Source organism: Akebia trifoliata, chromosome 8 (assembly GCF_017979445.1).
Source record: "Akebia trifoliata isolate Shusen 1 chromosome 8, ASM1797944v1, whole genome shotgun sequence".
Lineage (NCBI taxonomy): Eukaryota > Viridiplantae > Streptophyta > Magnoliopsida > Ranunculales > Lardizabalaceae > Akebia > Akebia trifoliata.
In genome coordinates this window covers 12,866,897-12,887,124 of record NC_141382.1, presented here as the reverse complement: position 1 = coordinate 12,887,124, position 20,228 = coordinate 12,866,897, and the positions used below count along the sequence as shown (strand labels likewise).

General features: G+C 35.8%; 1 protein-coding gene and 2 long non-coding RNA genes across 12 annotated transcripts; 1 reads left to right on the top strand and 2 right to left on the bottom strand.

Moving 5' to 3' along the window:
• Nucleotides 1-2,101: 2,101 nt before the first annotated feature.
• On the bottom strand, nt 2,102-4,204 carry LOC147396173 (uncharacterized). Its single transcript, XR_015181131.1, has 3 exons — nt 3,735-4,204; nt 2,796-2,985; nt 2,102-2,558 (listed from the first exon to the last, which is right to left on the bottom strand). It is a non-coding gene; the product is annotated as an uncharacterized LOC147396173 (long non-coding RNA).
• A 1,077-nt stretch (nt 4,205-5,281) lies between these two features.
• Nucleotides 5,282-8,585, top strand: LOC147396172 (uncharacterized). 4 transcript variants are annotated; one of them, XR_015180449.1, is made up of 4 exons: nt 5,282-5,860; nt 7,306-7,564; nt 7,770-7,886; nt 8,049-8,585. It is a non-coding gene; the product is annotated as an uncharacterized LOC147396172 (long non-coding RNA). The 4 variants fall into 4 exon arrangements; XR_015180448.1 differs by lacking the exon at nt 5,282-5,860 and adding an exon at nt 6,522-7,169 and having other exon boundaries at nt 7,306-7,568; XR_015180447.1 differs by lacking the exon at nt 5,282-5,860 and adding an exon at nt 6,522-7,169 and having other exon boundaries at nt 7,252-7,564.
• Nucleotides 8,586-9,078: 493 nt separating this feature from the next.
• LOC147396171 (cinnamoyl-CoA reductase 1-like) lies at nt 9,079-18,237 on the bottom strand. Of its 7 annotated transcripts, XM_086450036.1 has the most exons (7): nt 17,416-18,237; nt 12,403-14,311; nt 10,612-10,717; nt 10,456-10,521; nt 10,187-10,318; nt 9,806-9,998; nt 9,079-9,412 (listed from the first exon to the last, which is right to left on the bottom strand). In XM_086450036.1, exons 4-7 carry the CDS (start codon nt 10,469-10,471, stop codon nt 9,274-9,276), a joined length of 480 nt encoding a protein of 159 aa, XP_086306162.1. In that variant the 5' UTR covers nt 10,472-10,521; nt 10,612-10,717; nt 12,403-14,311; nt 17,416-18,237; the 3' UTR covers nt 9,079-9,273. The 7 variants fall into 7 exon arrangements, with proteins under 7 accessions (XP_086306162.1, XP_086306161.1, XP_086306163.1 ...); XM_086450035.1 differs by having other exon boundaries at nt 10,456-10,717; XM_086450037.1 differs by having other exon boundaries at nt 10,456-10,717; nt 13,370-14,311.
• Nucleotides 18,238-20,228: the final 1,991 nt, after the last annotated feature.

Here is a 20,228-nt window from a genome sequence, read left to right as displayed (position 1 = left end):
CTGACAATCTTTTAATTCGGGGAGAGCTTTACCCTCAAGGATCCGAACACCCCGACGAATTGTTAAATCAGGCTGCAAAATGAACTGTCACTAGCTTTGGCATTCAGATATCGCACTATCTACCAAAATAGATTTGCTATCTAGTTTGCTTCAACCCTCTGCCAAAGAGGGGCATCTGTAGACACCCCATTTTTGCACTCGCCTGATTAATCAACTCGTCAATCCGATTGCAATGATTCCCAATGATGGATGTGTATTCCATTGCTTTATTTTGTTACTAGATGTGTTTAGAAATCCGGATGAGGTATCTCGAATTGACAAAACCTTAGAAACCACGCTACGCTAGGAAAATACGACCCCAGAAACATAGAAATCATCATCTTGCAGACCAAAAAGAAACTTCACGATAAAAATCACTAAAAATTACCAAATTACCAAAATACCCCTAACCTCAAAAAACCCTAGAGCCTACGTTACGCTTAGGAAAACTCTCTCGAACACATAAAATAACAAATCGGAACCAAATAAATCATTTCACCAATTTTAACAGAATTTGACAAAATTACGAAAATGCCCCTCATAAAGTTCACAATCATTTCACATAAATTTTCATAAATGACACAAACCAACATTCTCATTGAATTCCTTACGAAAAACCGATTCTAAAACATCCTAGAACATTAAAAACCGACTTAAAACGTGAAAAGTCCTCTCCGGGGCAAAACGGTAATTTCACAATTTTCATAATTAAAAAATTGAAATTAATAAATAAAATATTAAATAATTAAAGTGAAACATTGATGAAATTAATTTAAAAATTTGAACTTAAAAAATCGATCAATCGGACTTTCGGGTAAAATTGTTGAGGGTTCGTGGGATATTTCTTTAAGGACCCCTCCATTTGGGGGTCCAAAGAAATAATGGAGGGGGGTTCTCCAAAAATTAAAGTCAATCAAGCAAGACTGTAGTCAAGGTATTAAAGTCAATCAAGTGAGACTGAAGTCAAAATTAAAGTCAATTAAGCAAGACTGAAGTCAAAATATTAAAAGTCAATCAATTAAGACTAAAGTCAAAACATTAAAAGTCAATCAAATAAGACCAAAAGTCATAATAGAATTCTAATTAAATAATAACTCTATCTAATAGAGTTCTAACTTAAAAACAATTCTACCCAAAACAATTCTAATTAAAACACAATTCTACCTAAAACAATTTTAACTAAAACACAACTCTAATTAAAAGATCTCTAATTAAACACTAACTCTATCCAAATCAACCTTAAAAAAATTCTATAAATAGAGGTGCTCACACCCTATTTCGTATCAAATCATAAACCCTAAGAGAAGTAGGTCTAGAAGCTCCCCTAGCCCCCATAAACCCTAGTTTTGGAGCCCCAACTCCTTACCTAACATCCCTCCTTCAATTTTAGTCTAGAAAACACCTAAAATCCCTTCAAAAACACCCCCAAATCCGCAACAAACTTGAAGAGTTCAGATCCAAAAACAAGGAGATACCTTGATCTAGGAGATCCGAAGTCAAATCCGGAGACAGAACGAAGCAAGGGAGTACAGTACAAGGAGCTCTTTTTGTCAGATCTGAGGGAACAAAATCCTTGCTATCGGAAAGGTATGTAATTTTTTTATTTTTATCTAGATTTTTAGCAATGTGATATATTTGGGAAGTTAGTAGAGACCGGCTTTGGCCGGGCGGGGTTGGTGCCTAACACCTTTCAACCCCGTAACATGATCCCCGAATTCAAATTTTTTGTGGTAGATTAGTTCTTCTTATCCATGTTAGAGTCAGTTTGGTTCCTAGACCACAATAACTAGGTGGCGACTCCCAAACCTCAAGAGTCAAAAGCGGATCCGCGCACCCCGCGGATCGAGGGCGCTTTCACCCTCCATGATTGAAATTTTTTATTCATATTTATCAATTCATCATCATACCACTATTACCAACTAACTTGTCATACTCCATAGCATGGAGGTCAGGCAACATCTCAACTGTCTAAAATCCTTGAATGTACAGTGTAGATCAAGTTCACATGGTCTGTTGAAATTTTGACCAAATCAGTGTGGTGCAGAATGCAGATTAAAAATAATTGAACAAATAAGAGAAGGAAAAGTTGCTAAAGCAATCTTAATACATTTAGTAAATGAAGATTATAAAGTATTAGTCACAGTTCCTTTTTGATGAGTAAAGCTTGAAGGTGAAAGAAAATGGAGATGAGAATTGGTATGGTGGTTGTGGTGTTGACTATGTCTATGCTTCCATTCTCCAATATTTGAATGAGTCTCGATCACCTTCCAATCAGATTGCACGTTAACTTGACCAGCAAATTGCGAACATGCTCTGCTACATTTAACTTGATCACCTTCCAATCGGATTGCACGTTAACTTGATCACCTTCCAATTGGATTCATTATCCTTCCTCTGCTACATTTATTCCAGAATCTGTAATATCTAAAGTTTGTAAATTCCCATCAGCTGCAAAGTTTCAGTATCTTCTTCATTTAGCTCTTGAGAAAAGCCTTAAGAGAAAATGGTGATGGTCCATCCTGCCAATCCACAAGTTAATAGAATAAGAAGTGCACTCTACACCATCTACTTGGGTCATTAGCATTTCATAACATAGTTGGAAAAATGTTGAACTGACTTCATCCTAAGTCTACTACTCAAGTCTTGGAAAAAAAAAACTTATGCACTGGTTTGACATTAATTTTAACAGCTCGTAAGAACCACAACAATTAATTTCTTGGAAACAATATCAAGTCAATAATAAAGATCAGACATACCACTATAATAAACAGACTGGAACTTCAATTGATTCCAAACTAGAACTCTGGCAACATGACGTCTTCTTTCGACTTAGGACTTGTATTGCTCCTCCCACTGACAATTTCCAAGGCAACAACTCTTTGAATGGTGAAGTCTGCTTTGTCGGTAAGGTAACCTCTCATAGCGTATTCTGGTGCCATGTATCCTCTGAAAAAAATGAAGATTATTATGTGCACACTTGGCATGCATGAGTGAGGACCAAGTTATAATAGTTGTATAAGCATGCTTCAACCAATCTGACTGGTTTGAAACAAAGCTCAATCACAACAAATTATAATAGAACATGTATTGCAAATACCAATATTATTACCCAAGTCCTGTCCATAACCACATTAAGATGCATCCAGAATACTCGACATCTTTATCTACAATGTCTAATGCATCACCAGCATTTCAAAATGGATGAAATTGAGGTTCAGCAAGAAAATTGAAGCAGATTGAATTCAAGAAAACATCACTTGGCTACAACATACCAAGTTCAATTCAGATGGAACTGAGGTTCAGCAATAAATTGAAGCAGACTGAATTCATTAACCATTGAACAGAGACTTGATCCTAGAATCCACTGCTACAATGGCATGTAACACAGGCATTTCTTAGTTATGGGTCTGCATTGCCGTTGTAAATCAACTTGAAATACTTTTTTCTTAAGACGTAAACAAATTTATAAGAGAGAACTTCATAAATTCCTTTGCAAAATCACTTGATGAAGGATTTCCACAGATCATAACTTTGCACAAAATGTAGGCAAAAAATCACTCTATTTTATCAGTGAAACAAAACAGCTTTCGAAACAAAATTATTCGATGATTCGTCATAATCGATACATAAAAAAGAAAAAAAAATGAAAAAAAAAAAATTAGGGTGATGGAAAAAAAAATTAATTAAGGGTTTACCTTAGGATTTCTTTGGAGAGAAAGATCAACGAGTTAGAGAGAGAGAGAGAGATGAGGACGAAGCCGCCACCTTCGTCGGCGCCGTCGCAAACGAAGAGGAAGGAAGATGGTTGTCGTCGTTAGCAGACGAAGTCGAAAAAAAAACAGATCTATTTGAATCGATCTGACCTCGTTGCGTCTGCTTTTTTGGGTGATTCGAAGATCTGTTAGAATCGTCGCGAGTAGATGGAATGGTTGGCAGATCGAAGAGTGAAACGAAGAAGACGCAGATGTGAGTCGGAGAAGAAGAACGAAGAAGACGCAGATCTGTTTTGTTAAGAGAGGGATTTGGATTTTTTTTGTTTACGGGGAGGTAATTGCAAATAACGAAAAGTCGTTATTTTCAAATCGTTTTCAAATAAACAGACGATCTGGACCGCTGATCTGAGCCAAATCCGACGACTGAGTCGATTTGTCACGATGTGAGTTGATTTGGTTGTCATGCGAACGTGACCCATATAAGACAAAACAGTGTGTCGCAATGTGAGTCCCAATATGAGTCTTAGGAACGCTGTTCTATATATATATATATATATATATATATATATATATATATATGGGTCACGTTCCTAAGACTCATATTGAGACTCATATTGCAACACACCGTTTTGTCTTATATGGGCAAAAATGTTTGGAATGAGCTGATTTTTTGTGAGGATGATCTCTGTGATGAGGGGATCATCCTGGCAAAAAATCATCCCATTCCAAAACTTCTAACCCCATCAAAATTGATTTACAAAAATTGGACGGTCTATAATTTTTCAACAAAAATTGGACGGTCTAGAAGTTTCATAATGAGCTGATTTTTGGCAAAGATGATCTCCTCACCATAGAGATCATCCTCACAAAAAATCAGCCCATTCCAATTATTTTTACCCATATAAGACAAAACGGTGTGTCGCAATGTGAGTCCCAATATGAGTCTTAGGAACGCTGTTCTATATATATATATATATATATGGGTCCCGTTCAGCACCCTAAGTTTTACCACACACTTTAACAAACGTGTTTTGTCTTACATGGGTTAGAAGTTTTGGAATGGGCTGATTTTTGGTGAGGATGATCTCTATGGTGAGGAGATCATCCTCACCAAAAATCAGCTCATTCCAAAACTTCTAACCCCATCAAAAATGGTTTACAAAAAATGGACGGTCCACGATTTTTCAACGTGTAAACATGGGGCTAAACATTTCGGAATGGGCTGATTTTTGGGGAGGATGATCTTTTAATCATAGAGATCATCCTCACCAAAAATCAGCCCATTCCAAAACTTCTAACCCATGTAGGACAAAAAACGTTTGTTAAAGTGTGTGGTAAAACTTAGGGTGCTGAACATTTCCCTATATATATAGGGTGGGTTCCTACGACACATCTTGCAACTCACATCGTGACTCACAATTTGAACCGTTCGATTAACATCAGATCTGCGGTCCATATTACATATGAGATTTTACAAACGAAAATTTCAAAATTTCATTTACCTCCCCGTAAAAACAATGAAGACAGAAATCAGCTCCTCTTCATAGCGTCTTCCTCCTTCTTCGTTTCTCAGCAGAAATTAGAGAAAACTTCGTATTCTTCGTCATCGCTTCTTCCTCATCGACGATTAGCGACAGTGATCTGCTCCTCTTCGACCGAGATCAGATTTCTCTCTCTCTCTCTCTTCGTTTCTTTATTCGTCGTCGTTTATAGCTCGTCTTCTTCTTCCTCTTCTTCGTCATCTCTTTCTCTAACTTTCATTCCCTATCTCTCTCGACAAACAAATCTCGCTCTTCTCTTCTCTCATCTCTCTTCTCCTCAAACCCTAACCATCTTCATCGTTTACTCTCCGTTCATCAACGACGACGCAGATTAGGCGAACAAATCATATTTTCGCTTCTCTTCGTTTTTCCTTTTGTAACTCAAACCCCTTTCATCTCTTCTCTCTATATTGTCTTCTCTCTCTGTTTTTGCCCTGTTTTTTTTTCTTTCTTAATTTTTTGTTCTTATTTGTCGGGTACAATGGAGAGGATGATTTTCTCTATGATGGAAGCTATGGTGGTCGAGATTGCTTTGGTTGCTGGGAAATCTCTTGTTTGGCTTCTCTTGTTAGTATAGATTTCTTTCTATTTTTCTCTGATTTTTTTTTTCTGTGTTGATGTGTTTTTATAATGTGGGGTTTGTATTTTGGGGTACCTTATTTTTTTTGCAAACTAAGGTTTTGCACTGTTTCTAGGGCTATCTTTCAACATTGTTTTTTTTTTCTTTTCCCTTAAGCTTCTAGTTATTTTCCCCCTTTAGCTATGGAGTTGTTATATCTGGAATGGTAATTGTTTCCTTACTTTTGAAAGATTTTCTCTTGATTTAGGTTTTGAAAAGGAGCTAGAGTTCTCCTCTGATTGATAAGATTATTTAGAAAGACTATTCTAAGATACAATTCTTCATGTTCAATGTGGATTTTTTTTTATTTTTTTTGAAACTTCACACTGTTTCTCAAAATATGTTTTAATTTGAACTTTTGTACCAATTTCTCTTGATTCTTGGGAGTTAACAATATTGGGTACTTGGATGACAGACTTTTTGTAATTGGGTTTACCTAGAATAGTGGGTTTGAGATTTATCCATTCTTCAATTTTGGATAGAAGTTATGTTACCTTGCCAGGGAAGGCAACACCCTGGGAATTTTTCATGTAACACGGAAGAAAGCAGTGTTATTTATTTATTTATTTTTGTGTTTTGTGTGTGTGTGTGTGTGTGGGGGGGGGGGGGGGGGGGGGGGGGTGTTTAGAGTGTTTGCTTTGGGTGGATTTCAGATTGGAATCTTTTGTATTTAAGATATATGTACGGCTTCTATTAGCTCGTAAGATCTCATTGTAGGTTCTCTAATGTTTCTCCAGTGCTCATTACTTATATAATTATATGGGAAGGGTTCAACAGCCAAATTCTCAAACCAACATTCATACAACTTATCGTGATCGTATGTGGGTAACCTGAAGATGAGAACCCACATACAATAGTAAAAACATGTCCCTCTCACTCCTCTCTGTTTTATTTTCATGTATTTTCTTGGAATAATTATGTTTTATGGCCATTGCTTGTGACAGATAAGCAATAACAAGTACTTTGATGATAGTAACCATTTCTCTTTATATCCTTCTGAGTCTCCCCTTCACTTTGAAAGATGTTAGTTGTAGATGTTAGTTGGAAGATATGTGCTTTTTGTTTTTCCTTTCCTGTTTTTTCATTTTTAATGGCGTTTTGCTTTTCTAGTATAGTCAATTCCAACTTTAACATTGACCTCAATGCCTATAAGCATACTAGACCACTATACCTCAGCACCTTATTTGCCATGTCCTATGGGATCTGTTTTGCTGCTCTTCCTGCTACCATTGTCCATGTCGGCATCTTTCATGGAAGGTACTAATAATAGTGTAATGTAGTTTTACTCATTGAAACCTCTACAAGTAGAAATACTGAAATGTGGATGATATATACGTAGGAACCTTATGTAGGGGTGTTTGGTCATTGTGACTTATCTCCTGCAAATAAACAGGTGCCAGGCTTGAACGTCAACACAGAATATATCATCGGGTACATTTGTCCAGGGCGCCCTGTTGCTAACATGTGTGGGGAACGAGTGAGTTGATGTCAAGGAAAAATCAGATATTCTTTCATCCATTTCTGCAGCTATCAGCCCTGGAATGAAGCTTTCTGCTTGCTTGACTGTCGCCAAGGGGACTGAGTCTGATGAAGTTAGATGCAAAAAGAAGTTGGTGCCATGTTTGACAATAGTGAGTCTGGTGATGATGATGGTAGGTGAGGAAAGATAGTGAAAAAGGTTTTCATTGGGGTTTTAAACTTTTGTAAATATGATAGAGAGATGATAAGCTTTTTAGGGGGTTGATGCATGTTTATTCTGACATGAGAGACTTGGCATCTGTATAAATATGCATGTTTTTTCTCTTTCCTTCACATATTTATAGATTTTTACAGTGATGTTTTCTTGAATATCTCCAGATTCGAAAAATGGACCTTGAGGCAAGAAGTTTGTAGCCAAATGTTAAGGCTATGCTTCTTGCTAATCAGGTTGCAAGAGATGATTTGCTGGAGTCAGGAATGGCTGATACCATGATGGTATGTCTGGACTCTTGACCAATATATCTTTCTTTGGTTTCATGCTTCTTTAGAACCTTTGTCTGTTGAATCCTCTGTGGCTGATTTACCTTATTTTTTTCACCATGTTTGCCCAAGCCTAACTTAATTTCAATTATGGCATTGGTTCCATGAATATGTCAGTGAGCAAAGTGAGAGTGCTAATGAGGACAGTATGATATTGCCAAACAATTGAGAGACAAGCTTACTGAGGTAAATCCATCAGACTCATGCTGTGTTGAGTCCTTCTCTAATTTATTTTTTTCAGGTAAAGTTGGCTGAGGATATGGTTGCTCGAGGTTCGCTGACATGTAGTTTGAAGCATCTCCTGCAAAGCTATTCTAGTTCACCTCCATCACTTAATACTTCAACCATGGGGACCAGAGGAGATGAGGTTTCATATGGTGGCATATCGGACATTGGACTGATTTCTTCCTTGGAATTTTGAAATGTGGACATGGGTAATGGAGGTGTGAAGAATAGACTGAATCAGAATACACCCACATTACACAGGATTGCAAGCTTGGAGCATCTGCAGAATATAATTGTCACTGAGGCTATGAGCAGTGTTTCAGGGATTTGGCTATGAGAATGACTTAATTAATTTAATCTGTGCTTAAAACGATGATGGAGTTTGTAATCCATGGTTTCTTTCATTAAAAAGGTTTATATATTCATTTATCCATTTTTTTAATTGAAAATTACAAAAAAAAGTTCAGCCTCAGTACCTTAGTGGCTACATTGTAGTCCCCACATTGAACATTGAAAGCATGGCCCAATACAGTTGTTATTGGGTCCCATTGATTTCAAATACCAGCCACCAGCACAAGATTGACATGTTTCTGAGTCCAATCGGCCCTAATTATGCAACTAAGTTGGGCCAAATATTCATTTCTTAATCTTCTGTTCTTGAAAGCTTGATCCGTTGTGTTCAAAGAGAAGTTTATTCCATCTCGATGTATATCTAAACAGCCAAAATCAGTTTGATTTGTGATTTTTTTTTGCATCAGATTTAGAATATTTTTCGGGGGTGAATTTTAGCCATTGAATATGAATATGTCTTGGGTGCTTGATGCTTTTCATGACTAATCAATTTCACATGGTATCAAAGGCCAAACTCTATCTTGAGCTTATTGATATTAACTAATTGTCCACAAGTCATAATAATAAGATGGAATAAAAAAGCAAAATAAAATAAATCTATAATTAAATCTAGATATAAGTATAACAACAACTCGACCCAGTTTTGTAAACCTGAAATATATTGAAGATCATCCTATATCCTTACTCCGAGGAAATATTTACAAAATCATTCCAAATATAATAGCCAATATCCGATAAGCGTTAGTTATAATATCATCAAAATTAGCTATGGTATGTCCAAGATCCCTTTCTCCTGGTAATTTAGAACAGAGTCTACAAGGCTCTCTTCCAATGGCCTATACTTCCATCCCAACTTCTGCAATTTCTCTGAACTCAGCTTATGACCTTCATCTCCCCCTGTAATTCTGCAAAGAGAGACATAAATACATTCATAAATAGCGGGTGACACATATTCTAATATAAGAATAAGTTGCTGTGCAAGAAGACAATAAGGATTGTCCACAGTTGCCCAAACGGTCCCCTGGAACACATGGGACATTGACTAGTTGACCTGACCCTTACCAGTATATTAACTTAACGAGTCGCGATCCAGAATGGTGTTCCAATGCTAGAGCATCATAAGGTGTCTACGTGGCACATTTTGGTTAGAGATTAAACACCTCGGGCAGCATGCCATCTAATAAACGGTTTGGTCAGGAGCCCAATGAAACTCCAACCAAAACATGCCACGTAGACATCGTTCCTATTCTATAGGAATGGGACACCCTACCTGATCTTGATTCTTATGTATAACTTACTTCTTTGGGTAATTGCAATTAGGATACATGCTCTTCAACTTATCAACCAAATCCTGCATCATTGTCGTTGTGTATGCCGTACAAATATATCTCCCTTCTGCTTCAGGATTCTCATACACCAGTATAAGGGCTTCAGCCACATCACACACGTCTACCATCATCCGGACATTGTTTTCCAGAGTTTCACACCCATCTGATAGATTATTGGCAATAATGAATAATTATAAGCATCAGAGTTCTATCTCCATAGGAAAACATTAGTCGATAAGAAAGCATGAGATGTTGTCACATAGATACATGAAGGTGCTGACAGTAATAAATATCCATATCCGTCAATGTAACTACATATATAAGAATGATAGCTATAGTAGGAGGAAATACCTTTCAAAAGTCTGACAAGAAACAAGCTACTAGCATTCATTGTGGAATGCAACATTGGCCCGATGATAAGGGATGGACAAACTGTTACGACATTGAGCTCACTTCTCTTTGCATACTCAAAAGCCTGACTTTCTGCTTCCGTTTTGGATAGGCAATACCAGTTTTAATTCCAAATAGAAGGAAGCTAAAGTTTACACGAAACAACCCTATCTATACATAATCCAGAGTCAGATTGGTAGTGAGAATCTAAAATAAAACAGAACACAAACCTCCAATGTAATCCATTTATAAGGAAAAGTTGCAATAGTGAACGTGGAATCAGTGATCTAGTCAATCTTAATAAAAAAATTAAAAAAAAACGTTAAAACACTATAGTAAAGGCCCTCTCTAAAAGGATGAAACACTATCACAATTGAACATAACACCTTGGCACTCTGTTGCTCTTTTGGTTTGCCAAGAGGAACGACAATACCATCTTCAGGTGACTGAAACTCCGAAGAATCCAACGCTGTTGTACCAACCCCTTTTGTGCTGCAAACCATACAAATTTGCAACCATTTTAATGTTAGAATCTTGACCTTGCTGGCAAACAAGATCATCAATAAATGACTAAGAATTGAGGAAATAAGCTATGGAAGTTGATATGAACAACATGTACATACAAGAACATATATTAAAAATTGTACACAGCAAATAAACCTACATAGAGCTAGGGTTCCAAATAATTTAGAGGTTTAGACACGAGACTTTAATAACTCTTCAACATTAATACTCATAAACAAATTCAAAAATTTAAAAACTAAAATCTACAACTTGAAAGCTTTAGATTTGTGACAATGTTTATCAAATGGTCCTTGGTTCTATAACATTTTTCAACTTCTTCTATAACATTGTTATCATAAACAAACAAAATCAACAATCAGATAAATGACTTATTAAAAATAATAGAGTTTTCTCAAAATCCAATCATGTGAAACCAAAAATAATAGAGTTATCACTCTTAATCATCCTACATATCCTACATATCCAGCTATCTAGAAAAAACTCAATTTATGTTGTAGAAGAAATTCAGTCAACTTTTGAGAATGTTTCAAATCAGGACTGTTTTAATTTTTCTCCAGACCTAAACATTACACTTAAACAAGATTTTAAACCTTGATGCTTACAACTTTATTCCCCTAATATAACATTATATCTCACTTATTTAAAAAACAAAAAACAAACAAAATAAAACAAAACAAAAACAATATAGGGATTGCATTACCTGATTGTTGCAACTCCAATGAATAGCAACCAACAAGAGACAACACTGTTGAACATATGCCCCATTTTTATTTTTTTTTGAAAAGTAAATATATGCCCCATTCTCCATTCTCCATCTTGGAAAGGGAACTAAAATTTCATAGCCATAATAGAGATGGTGCACATAGGGGTGCCAATGGTTGCTAAAAGATCAACTACGGTATGATATTCAAATTAACAAAATTCAACTAACAGAACTATGATTTAGACCGGAATGAATGGAGGAATGGGATTTCTTCAACAGACCCCAAATTTTTTATACAACGCTTTGATGAGGATGAGGATGAGATGACACTCCAAAATGTACTCAAATGGATTAATACACAAGCAAACTAGTTCAATATACACAACTACAGCTGCAGCATAGTTTTTTGTTGTATTTCCTCATCATTTAAAGATCATCAAAGGAACTAACAGCATTTAAAGAACATCAAAGGAATAAACAGCAGCCCCATATTGAACCAAGCATGTTGTATTTCCTCATTGGTAAAATTATTCAGAAAAACAGTTCCATTCATCAGACATTACTGCTCATCTTAAACAAGTAAAAGTTGTGGTGTATAGTGCAGTTAAACTTCAAAGAGGCAAATCGTCGAATAGTTGGTTTTCAAACAAACATTTATTTCCAAGAGTCTAACAAACAATTCAAAATAGATTATTCAATAACATAGTCTAATTCAAAATAGATGCAGGACAATTTTTCGAAACCTTTTTCAACTAGGTATATATCTATCCTCTGCCTCTTTAGCATTCAAAACCACACATCTGTCAACAAATTTTATTTTCAGAATCACATCCAAATTGAAGATAGAACTCAAACATCAGCATTTAAAGTCTATCAAATTAACAACAACAATAGAAACAAATTAAATCGCATGAGAGAGGAGGGTTTGTCGAGATGAAAATTTTCTTACCAGCAGAGAAACGAAGAAGACGAGAGAGGAGGGTTTGAATGAGATTGAAAATTTTCTTAGTAGCAGCGGAACAAAGAAGACGATAGAAGTTCGGTCGAGTCACCGTCGCCCAAATCTAGTTGTAGAGATAAGAGAGAAGAGATCGAAATAAGTGATTTAGCCGAAAGGGAGAAGAGATCGAGTTATTAGATGTGTTTCCAAAAGAGAGAAGAGATTCTATCGTCGTCGTCTCCATTAATAGAGATAAAAGAGAAGAGATCGATTGACTGTCTCTACACATTCGTTTCCAACAGATCGCCTGAGAGATGATGAGCGTGAAAAAGAAGCAGGGAGAGATCAAAGAAGATGAGAAATCTGTCGTGGTCATCGTCGTCTTCGAACGCAGAGGGCAGAGAATTAATCATTCGGAAGAAGAAGAACTGACGAAGACGAAGTTTTGTAAATTAGATTTGTTTTTTTTTTTCGGGGAGGTAATTGTAATAACGAAAAGATCCTTGTTTTTAAAGTTTGAAACGATCTCATGCACAGATCTTGCACGTATCCGACGGCATGAATGATTTGTCGCGATGTGAGTCACAATGTGTGTCGTAGGAATGTCACCCTATATATATATATATATTAAGCCTTTAGCTACGGTCGCTATAGGGTGTTCTTTTAAAAAAAAATTATTAGGTCCCCAGCTAGAACTCGCCCAATCTGGAACTCGCTGGAGGTAATACATTTTCACGTTTCAAATCCCTGTATATTATACCTGTATAAAAACAATGATTTTCCATGAAATACTCATGTTTGTTTGATGACATAAATGGGTTAATATGAACATGTTTTTAACATCAACAAAATTGAAAATTGATTCTATCAATCACTAGCGTTTCATCATGAACTGTCCCACAAATTCATCATCTAACTTCATCTCCTTCTCATCATCATAGTTGTTGTTGATGTTATCAGCCAAAAGGAACTGTACCATAGTGAGGCTAGTGCTCGGCTTCCTAGCAATGAAATCTGCATAGGACAACACTTCACGAGATTCCGCTCCAACCATGAAAATAACAGCAACATGGTTCATTGAGGGGGCCAAGGAACGGGGCAGAACATTCATGTGTGGGTTTTGATCAACAAGGATTCCAACCGAACAAGGTGCATTGGCCAGGAGGCTAGAATTCACCATGTGAGATGCATTATATTGAGTATACTCTCTCCATCCTGGCTTGTGGAAGGGAACAATAATGAGCGATGCCTTTTTTTCTAGTGCAAGTTCACAAATATCACGGTACATCGTGTTGTAAAGGGACACAGCTGTGAATGCCTGAATGCTACCATAGTGATTATGTGTTTGCTCATAGATCTTCAAGGCCTTTACCATGAAGTTGGAGCGGGCATACTGGAAGATCTAAGATGGCTGTCATGAGTTATAAACATGGCATTTGCACCATTGAGTTCAACAAGGTGGAGAGCATACACTGAGATTGGGCTATCTTTGTTTGAATGAGAGGCTTGAAGGAAGTTGATGAGTCCAGGGATACTCTCTTGTTCGTGAATGCAAGCTACTGCACATTCCTGCTCTTTTGTCAGTGCTCTTCACTGTTCTATCATCACAATATATGTTCACATTCATTAACTCCAAAAGTGACTTCGGTGTTAGATCCTTCACAAGATGATGATGATGATGATGTATGTGTCGATCATAGGAACCCATGGAATCGATGGTACCTGATTCATGGTTGGTGGGACCGATGCATGTTCTAACAGCCATTCAATCTTTCTACAAGAGAAATTGCTCACTCCAATGGACTTACATATCCCCATATCCAAACATTTATCCATTCCAGCCCATGTTGACTCCATGTCCAACTCTTTGAAGTCTTCTTCATTAGGCACAGCATATAAGCCCATTCCTTCAATTTGGCTGGCCAGTGTACAAGGTACAATACATTCATATTAGTAAATCAGAAAAAAAAAAAAAAACAGGATCCAGAAGTTATAAACCATTCATATTCATGTCGGAAACAATGAGACTAACATTTACTTGACAAAAAACCATCACAGTTAAACAACTACTAATCATCACTTGCCTAGCCAAATTAAAGACGTAGTGAATTGCCCTCTAAACAATTCCTCTTGTTCCTTGCAAATTAAATGATATATCATAATGGTAAATACAGGCTTATTTTGGGATAAATAAAGTACACAAATCTCAAAGAGCGAAATCCCAAAAAAACCTGTACATGAGTATCTATTTTATTATTATATATGCATTTTAGATATTTCTTAAAGAAATTATATAACGACTAATTCATTTGTTTCAAAAGCAATGTATTAACCACCAAATGGAGTCTCTTGTTCTGTTTTATTGTTATATATACATGTACATTTCCTTTCCATTAGAGATACATATATACATATGTACAATGACTATAATTCTAAGCATAGAAATATGTATACAATAACTAAGAGGAAAACTTTCAAAAGAGAGAATTGCACATGCCAAAACTAGTTGTATATTCACACTTTTGTATGAAAATAATTTGGAAAGTCAGGTAGAGGTCCATTTCATTTAGTTCATAGAGATTTGAGGTCCATTTACTTGGTAAGCAAATTGTTTTGAAGTTAATCTTCATATAGAAATTCCAAAAAACACAGTGGTTATATACATAGAGGATTCTATATACAGTACACCAGTTGTCCCGACCTCCGATCAACTAGCCTCCCATAATTTGCCCCTAACCTAGTCGATATTGTGGTGTAGTCTTCTGCCCCTTGCTCTACTCAACTCGTAGTTGTCCATCCCTGTAGGTCTTTCCTTACTCTCATATCTTCTTGATGGTCTCAAACTCACTCTCTACTAATAGGGTTTTATCAACCATCTTTGCATAGGTATTGATTCTAATCGCCACAAGCTTCTCTTGGATGGTAGGCCTCAGAACATGTCTAAATTGATCAATCCTAAACTCGTCTATAGCAATCAAGTGGGATGCAAAACGTGAAAGATTTGCAAACTTAGCTTTGTATTTTGCTGTTGTCAGAGTCTTCTATACCAAGTCCATGGATTCTCTTATCCTCTAATCCTGCATCGCCTTCGGGAAGTACTTCTCATAGAAGACTTCCTCAAACTGTAGCTATTTCATCTGGTTCATGTCTCTTGTCCTCATAATCAAGTCTCACCAAAAATCAACATCACCCTCTAACATGAAATATGTGAACACTACGTGAAAATTTTCAAAATTCGATGGTCCAAAACCATCGAATTATGGGACCATTCGACAGTCTCGACCGTCGAATTGGTCCATCGAATTGGACCTTGTCCAAATCCATAGAATCTTGAGTTAGTTATATATGCATCCAATCATTCAAATATACCCATTAAACCATACATCTAGTCCTCCTCACCCACCATTTATATTTCTCGACTGTCGAATTGGTCCATCGAATTGGGCCTTGTCGAAAAAATATTCGGCAGCTATACTTTTGCCATTCATTGTGATCTATGCCATAAGTTTTACTCTAAGAACAGAAGATTAAGGCCTAGCATTAAAATATGATAACAAAGGACTCAAAACAGGTCAAGTGAGTCTTGGTTGGTGTGGGAAGGGAACAAGTTATCAAGTGTTTTAGACTTTCAATGTTATAAATGAACAGTAAGGACGTTAAGCATATCTCAAACTCATAAAAACCAAATTCGGACTTTTTCTGAACCTATTTGGATCTCTTACAGGTGGGGGCTGGGTACATGACTCATCATCTCTATATGCACACCACCCAAACAATTCTAATCCTCTAATCCAAAGCCTCTTATGAACATAGATCTATAATTAATTATCAACGTAAATAGTCTAAAAGGATAATTCACCTCAATTAGCTACAGTTTAAAATTCATACATATTGGACAATCCCAACTCTGAGGTTTGAACCCATGACCTCAAAGTTTTTTCACAATGTGTCAAACCAACTGAGCTATGTGAGGCATTTGTAGTTTTGTAGACAACCGTCTCTATCACGACAATTAAATAAAAGCACAAGCGAGGCATAGAAACAGAATTGAATGAGTCATTAGATATTAAAATGCAAAACCTAACAGATTCAGTATTACTTAGGAAGAAGAAACAGGGTCGAACAATAGTGGGATCATAGAGTGTTCTTAAGCAAAGAGAGGATCATGAGATTGTTGCTAGTCTTTAAAGGAGTTTAGAGCACCATTTTTGAAGTAGAGATTGTTTGGAGTTGGACATGCACAATTATGATCAATGTAGGATAATAACCCACACTAACAAAATTCTGACTATAACCTATTTCAAGACAGGTATAACACCACACAAACCAACTAAAATCCAACAACTACCAATATATATATATTGTGTGATGAATTTATTTATATATTGTAAACAGTTGTAATATGTTCAATGGAATTCTTGTAACTATGTGCCTTGTAAAAGACAATCACAGCCTCAAATCACACTTAATAAATATTAAAGGCAAAATCTGATCAAGATCACAATGAAAAATGTGCCCCCTTTTTTGAGATAGAAAAGTGGGTTGATGGTTCTCCAAATCTTTGGGATAAGACTTTGTTTTTATAATTGTTGCAAGTTGGTTAGTGATCATTGGATGAAGTTGGGTTTTGAAACTAGTTTGAGGGATCATCACTCACAAACCTCATACCGTTAATGAACATTAGCACCTTGAAGTATTGAAGAGAAAATGTGGCATATGCCCTGAAATTAATAGCAGAAAGAAAACAGAAGCAACACAATGCTTGAAAAAAAAATGTAAAAAAAATGTCCTGCACTCTGAAATGCAATCACCCAAGTTGAATTTCAAGAGCACGTTGAACATGATCATGTGTAGAGTTAAAAAAAATGGAATACTGGTTAGAAAAAAAGCTTCTAATCAATTATAAAAGGATACTTTAAAATAAAATAAAAAAGCAAGACCGCAGTACCAAGCAAAATTAAGTAGCATAAGCTAGATAATAGCGAAGATTTAAAGAAAGTTACCATAGAAGTGCATAATTACCTTCAATTTCTGAAAATTTGTAACCAGTCTCATATACTGATCATATGCTTCCGGGTAACGAACCATGGATTGAAATCTTGCTAGAGACTTCTCTACACCAGCAACTTTCTGTTTCCGACCAAGACGCAGAAACTCATACTCATCAGTCTTCCCAATTTCAGATTGGGCGTTTTCAATTGCTTTGCCAGCTCCAAAACCTTGCAATCCAGCTCCTTTTCGCCACCAAAGCAATATAGCATTTTCAACAATACTAACAGACCAGATGACCTTTTTATATTGCTTACAAACCTGATGTCCCCTAACATGTGCCTGGAAGGAAAGAAATCTGCAGAATTGAACCAAAAGTAGGAAATCCTGAACTTCTTGGTTGTGTACAAAAGATTAAAAAAAATTTATTAATTGTATGGGTTTTTATTTTAAGTATAATGAATTTTATTGTAAATCTCTTTCCTTCTCTAGAGGCTTATGTTTTTGGTGTTCATATCATGAGCACAAGTAATATCATCAAGATTATAAGTTCTCTTTTTTCCCTCTCAAACTGAGATTATAAATGGTGAAATAGGATTCAACTTGTCGGCCTCAATAGTAGGATAAGGTGTTGTACATGGGAGAACTACACATTGGAAAATCCCTAAAGAAATTCCATTTTAACCATTGGTTACTACCCTTGATAACACAATCTATATCGTGATGTAGACCATCAGAACATAGAAAAGATTTCCTTATCAAATATTTGGACATTTTTTCAACTATTTATCCTAAATTTTTACTGTTTTAAACATCTTAATTCTTCTAAGTGTTGAATTAGACTGCACTCCAAAGTTTTTGGTTGCCAAACCCTTAAATTGTTATCCTAATTCTGGTAATGTTCATACTTCATTGTTCCTTCTTAGGCAGACTCAGACAAATTAAATTAATAGTAACATACTAAGTTTAAAAATTCATACTTCATCACAAATCTAATTGAGTTCAATGTCAAAGCCTAGTTATCTAAATACCTGTAGGTTTTATAGTGGATTTGTTTTCAGCAAAAGGCGACATTACTTAGCCAAATGCTATGAATTTTCATGATTCATGCATGAACCTTTCAAGCAAACATAGTAAGAAACAACACATGAACAAAGGAACAAACATCAACAGAGGAACAAATGAATAGCATGATTATTAAAGTTCAAATTAGCATTCTAGAATCGTTTTTAGGATTTTTTTTAAGGGTTTTTGAGAGAGATAGACTTACAGATGAGATTTGAAGTGGTTTGATCGGAGGCACTGATAAGTGAGCTTCACTTCTTAGGGTTTTCGACTTGAGCTCTGATTTCTTCTTCGATTTGAGCTCTGAGAGATTAAAAACCCATTGAAGAAGTGAGTTATTGATCCGAAATGTGAGATTGAGAGATCGTTCGGTTTCAAATGGGAGATTGAGAGACCGTCTCGAGTGTCTGGTTTAATCGAATCAAATCAAGAGGGATTTTTGATTTCGATTGAAATGGAAGAAACTTCGAACTCAAAAATCCGTAAAAATGACTGAGAAGGAAACTTCTTCGATTGAATGTGAGGTTTCTTCTCTTCCTAAATGCGACATAAACGAAAAGCTTCTTCGATAGAACGTGAGCTTTTGATCTGCTGGTTGCTGGTTTCGTTTTCATTGAGGTGCCTGAGAATGAAAACGGTAAAGAAGGTTGAAGGTTTTTTTTTTTGTTTTTTTTTTTTAAAACATTTCGGTGGTTCGTTGGGCTTGGGCTGTCGAATTTTTTTCTTGGGCTTATTGGGCCGGTGCAAATAAACGTGAGACTTGGGCCGCCGAGTTAAATGTTGTAATAGTAACGAATTTTAACCTTTTTGAGGTAGTGATGAAGGGAGTCGGTGACGGATTTGATGGAAGAGTGATAAAGAAATGATTGAAGTTATGAATTTCTTTATTTTTAAGTTGTAGATGATGAAAACAAAATAAAGGAAAAAATGATATTAGAAATAAATGGAAAAAAAAATGTCTGTAAATTATTATTGAAAATGATGTGATAGATAAAGAGCATGATTGGATAGAATTTGGGAGTAGAGAAAGGAAAGAAAGAGACTTTTTTTAGTTAGAAATTGAGTGCTATCAAACTCTCTCTCCTTCCTTTACTCCCAAGTTCTATCGTATCATGCTCTTTCTCCTTCTCTCTTCATCACATTGTTTTCAATAACAATTTACAGATACATTTTTTTTTCCATCTACCTCTAATCTTCTTTTTTATTTATTTTGTCCTCATCATCCACAACTTAGAAAAAGAGAAATTCATAACTTCAATCATCTCTTTTTGTTTCTCTTCCATCAAACCTATCACTGACTACCTTCATAATCTTTAATAGAACCCTCTCTCTCTCTCTTTCTCTCTTATCTCTTTCATTTTAAACTTGCAAGGACAGAAAAACAAAAACAAAATTTATGATTTCAACTCATCATGTCAAGGTCTTTTCCACCACTTTCCACAATTCTCTCATTTGATCTTTTAAAAAACTTCATCTTTTTTTTTTTTTTCTAATAATCACAGTACCAACATAGAAGAGTGTTTGATCATTAAAAAAAGAGATTGAAGGTAGAGGCAAAAAGGACCTCTCTTTGGTAACCTTCAAAGAAAACAAGGGAAGGAAATTTATTCAAAGATGTGTGAAACATCTCTTCTGTATTTGTGGAGCAGCAACTCTTAAATCTTCTCTCTCTCTCTCTCTGGACTCTTGTGTGAAGCAAAGTTTGAAAAGTACAGAGATCTTTTATATTATGATATTTATCTTCCTTTGCAAGTAATGACTTTATTCTCATTTTATTTATT

Bases quoted from the DNA above. Each gene is read 5' to 3' on its own strand.
- LOC147396171 (XM_086450035.1), bottom strand. The intron at 9,999-10,186 runs GTATTTCCTCCT...ATAATCTATCAG, and splicing joins TCTTGTCAGACTTTTGAAAG to ATGGGTGTGAAACTCTGGAA. The intron at 9,413-9,805 runs GTAAGTTATACA...CTCTCTTTGCAG, and splicing joins AATTGCAATTACCCAAAGAA to AATTACAGGGGGAGATGAAG.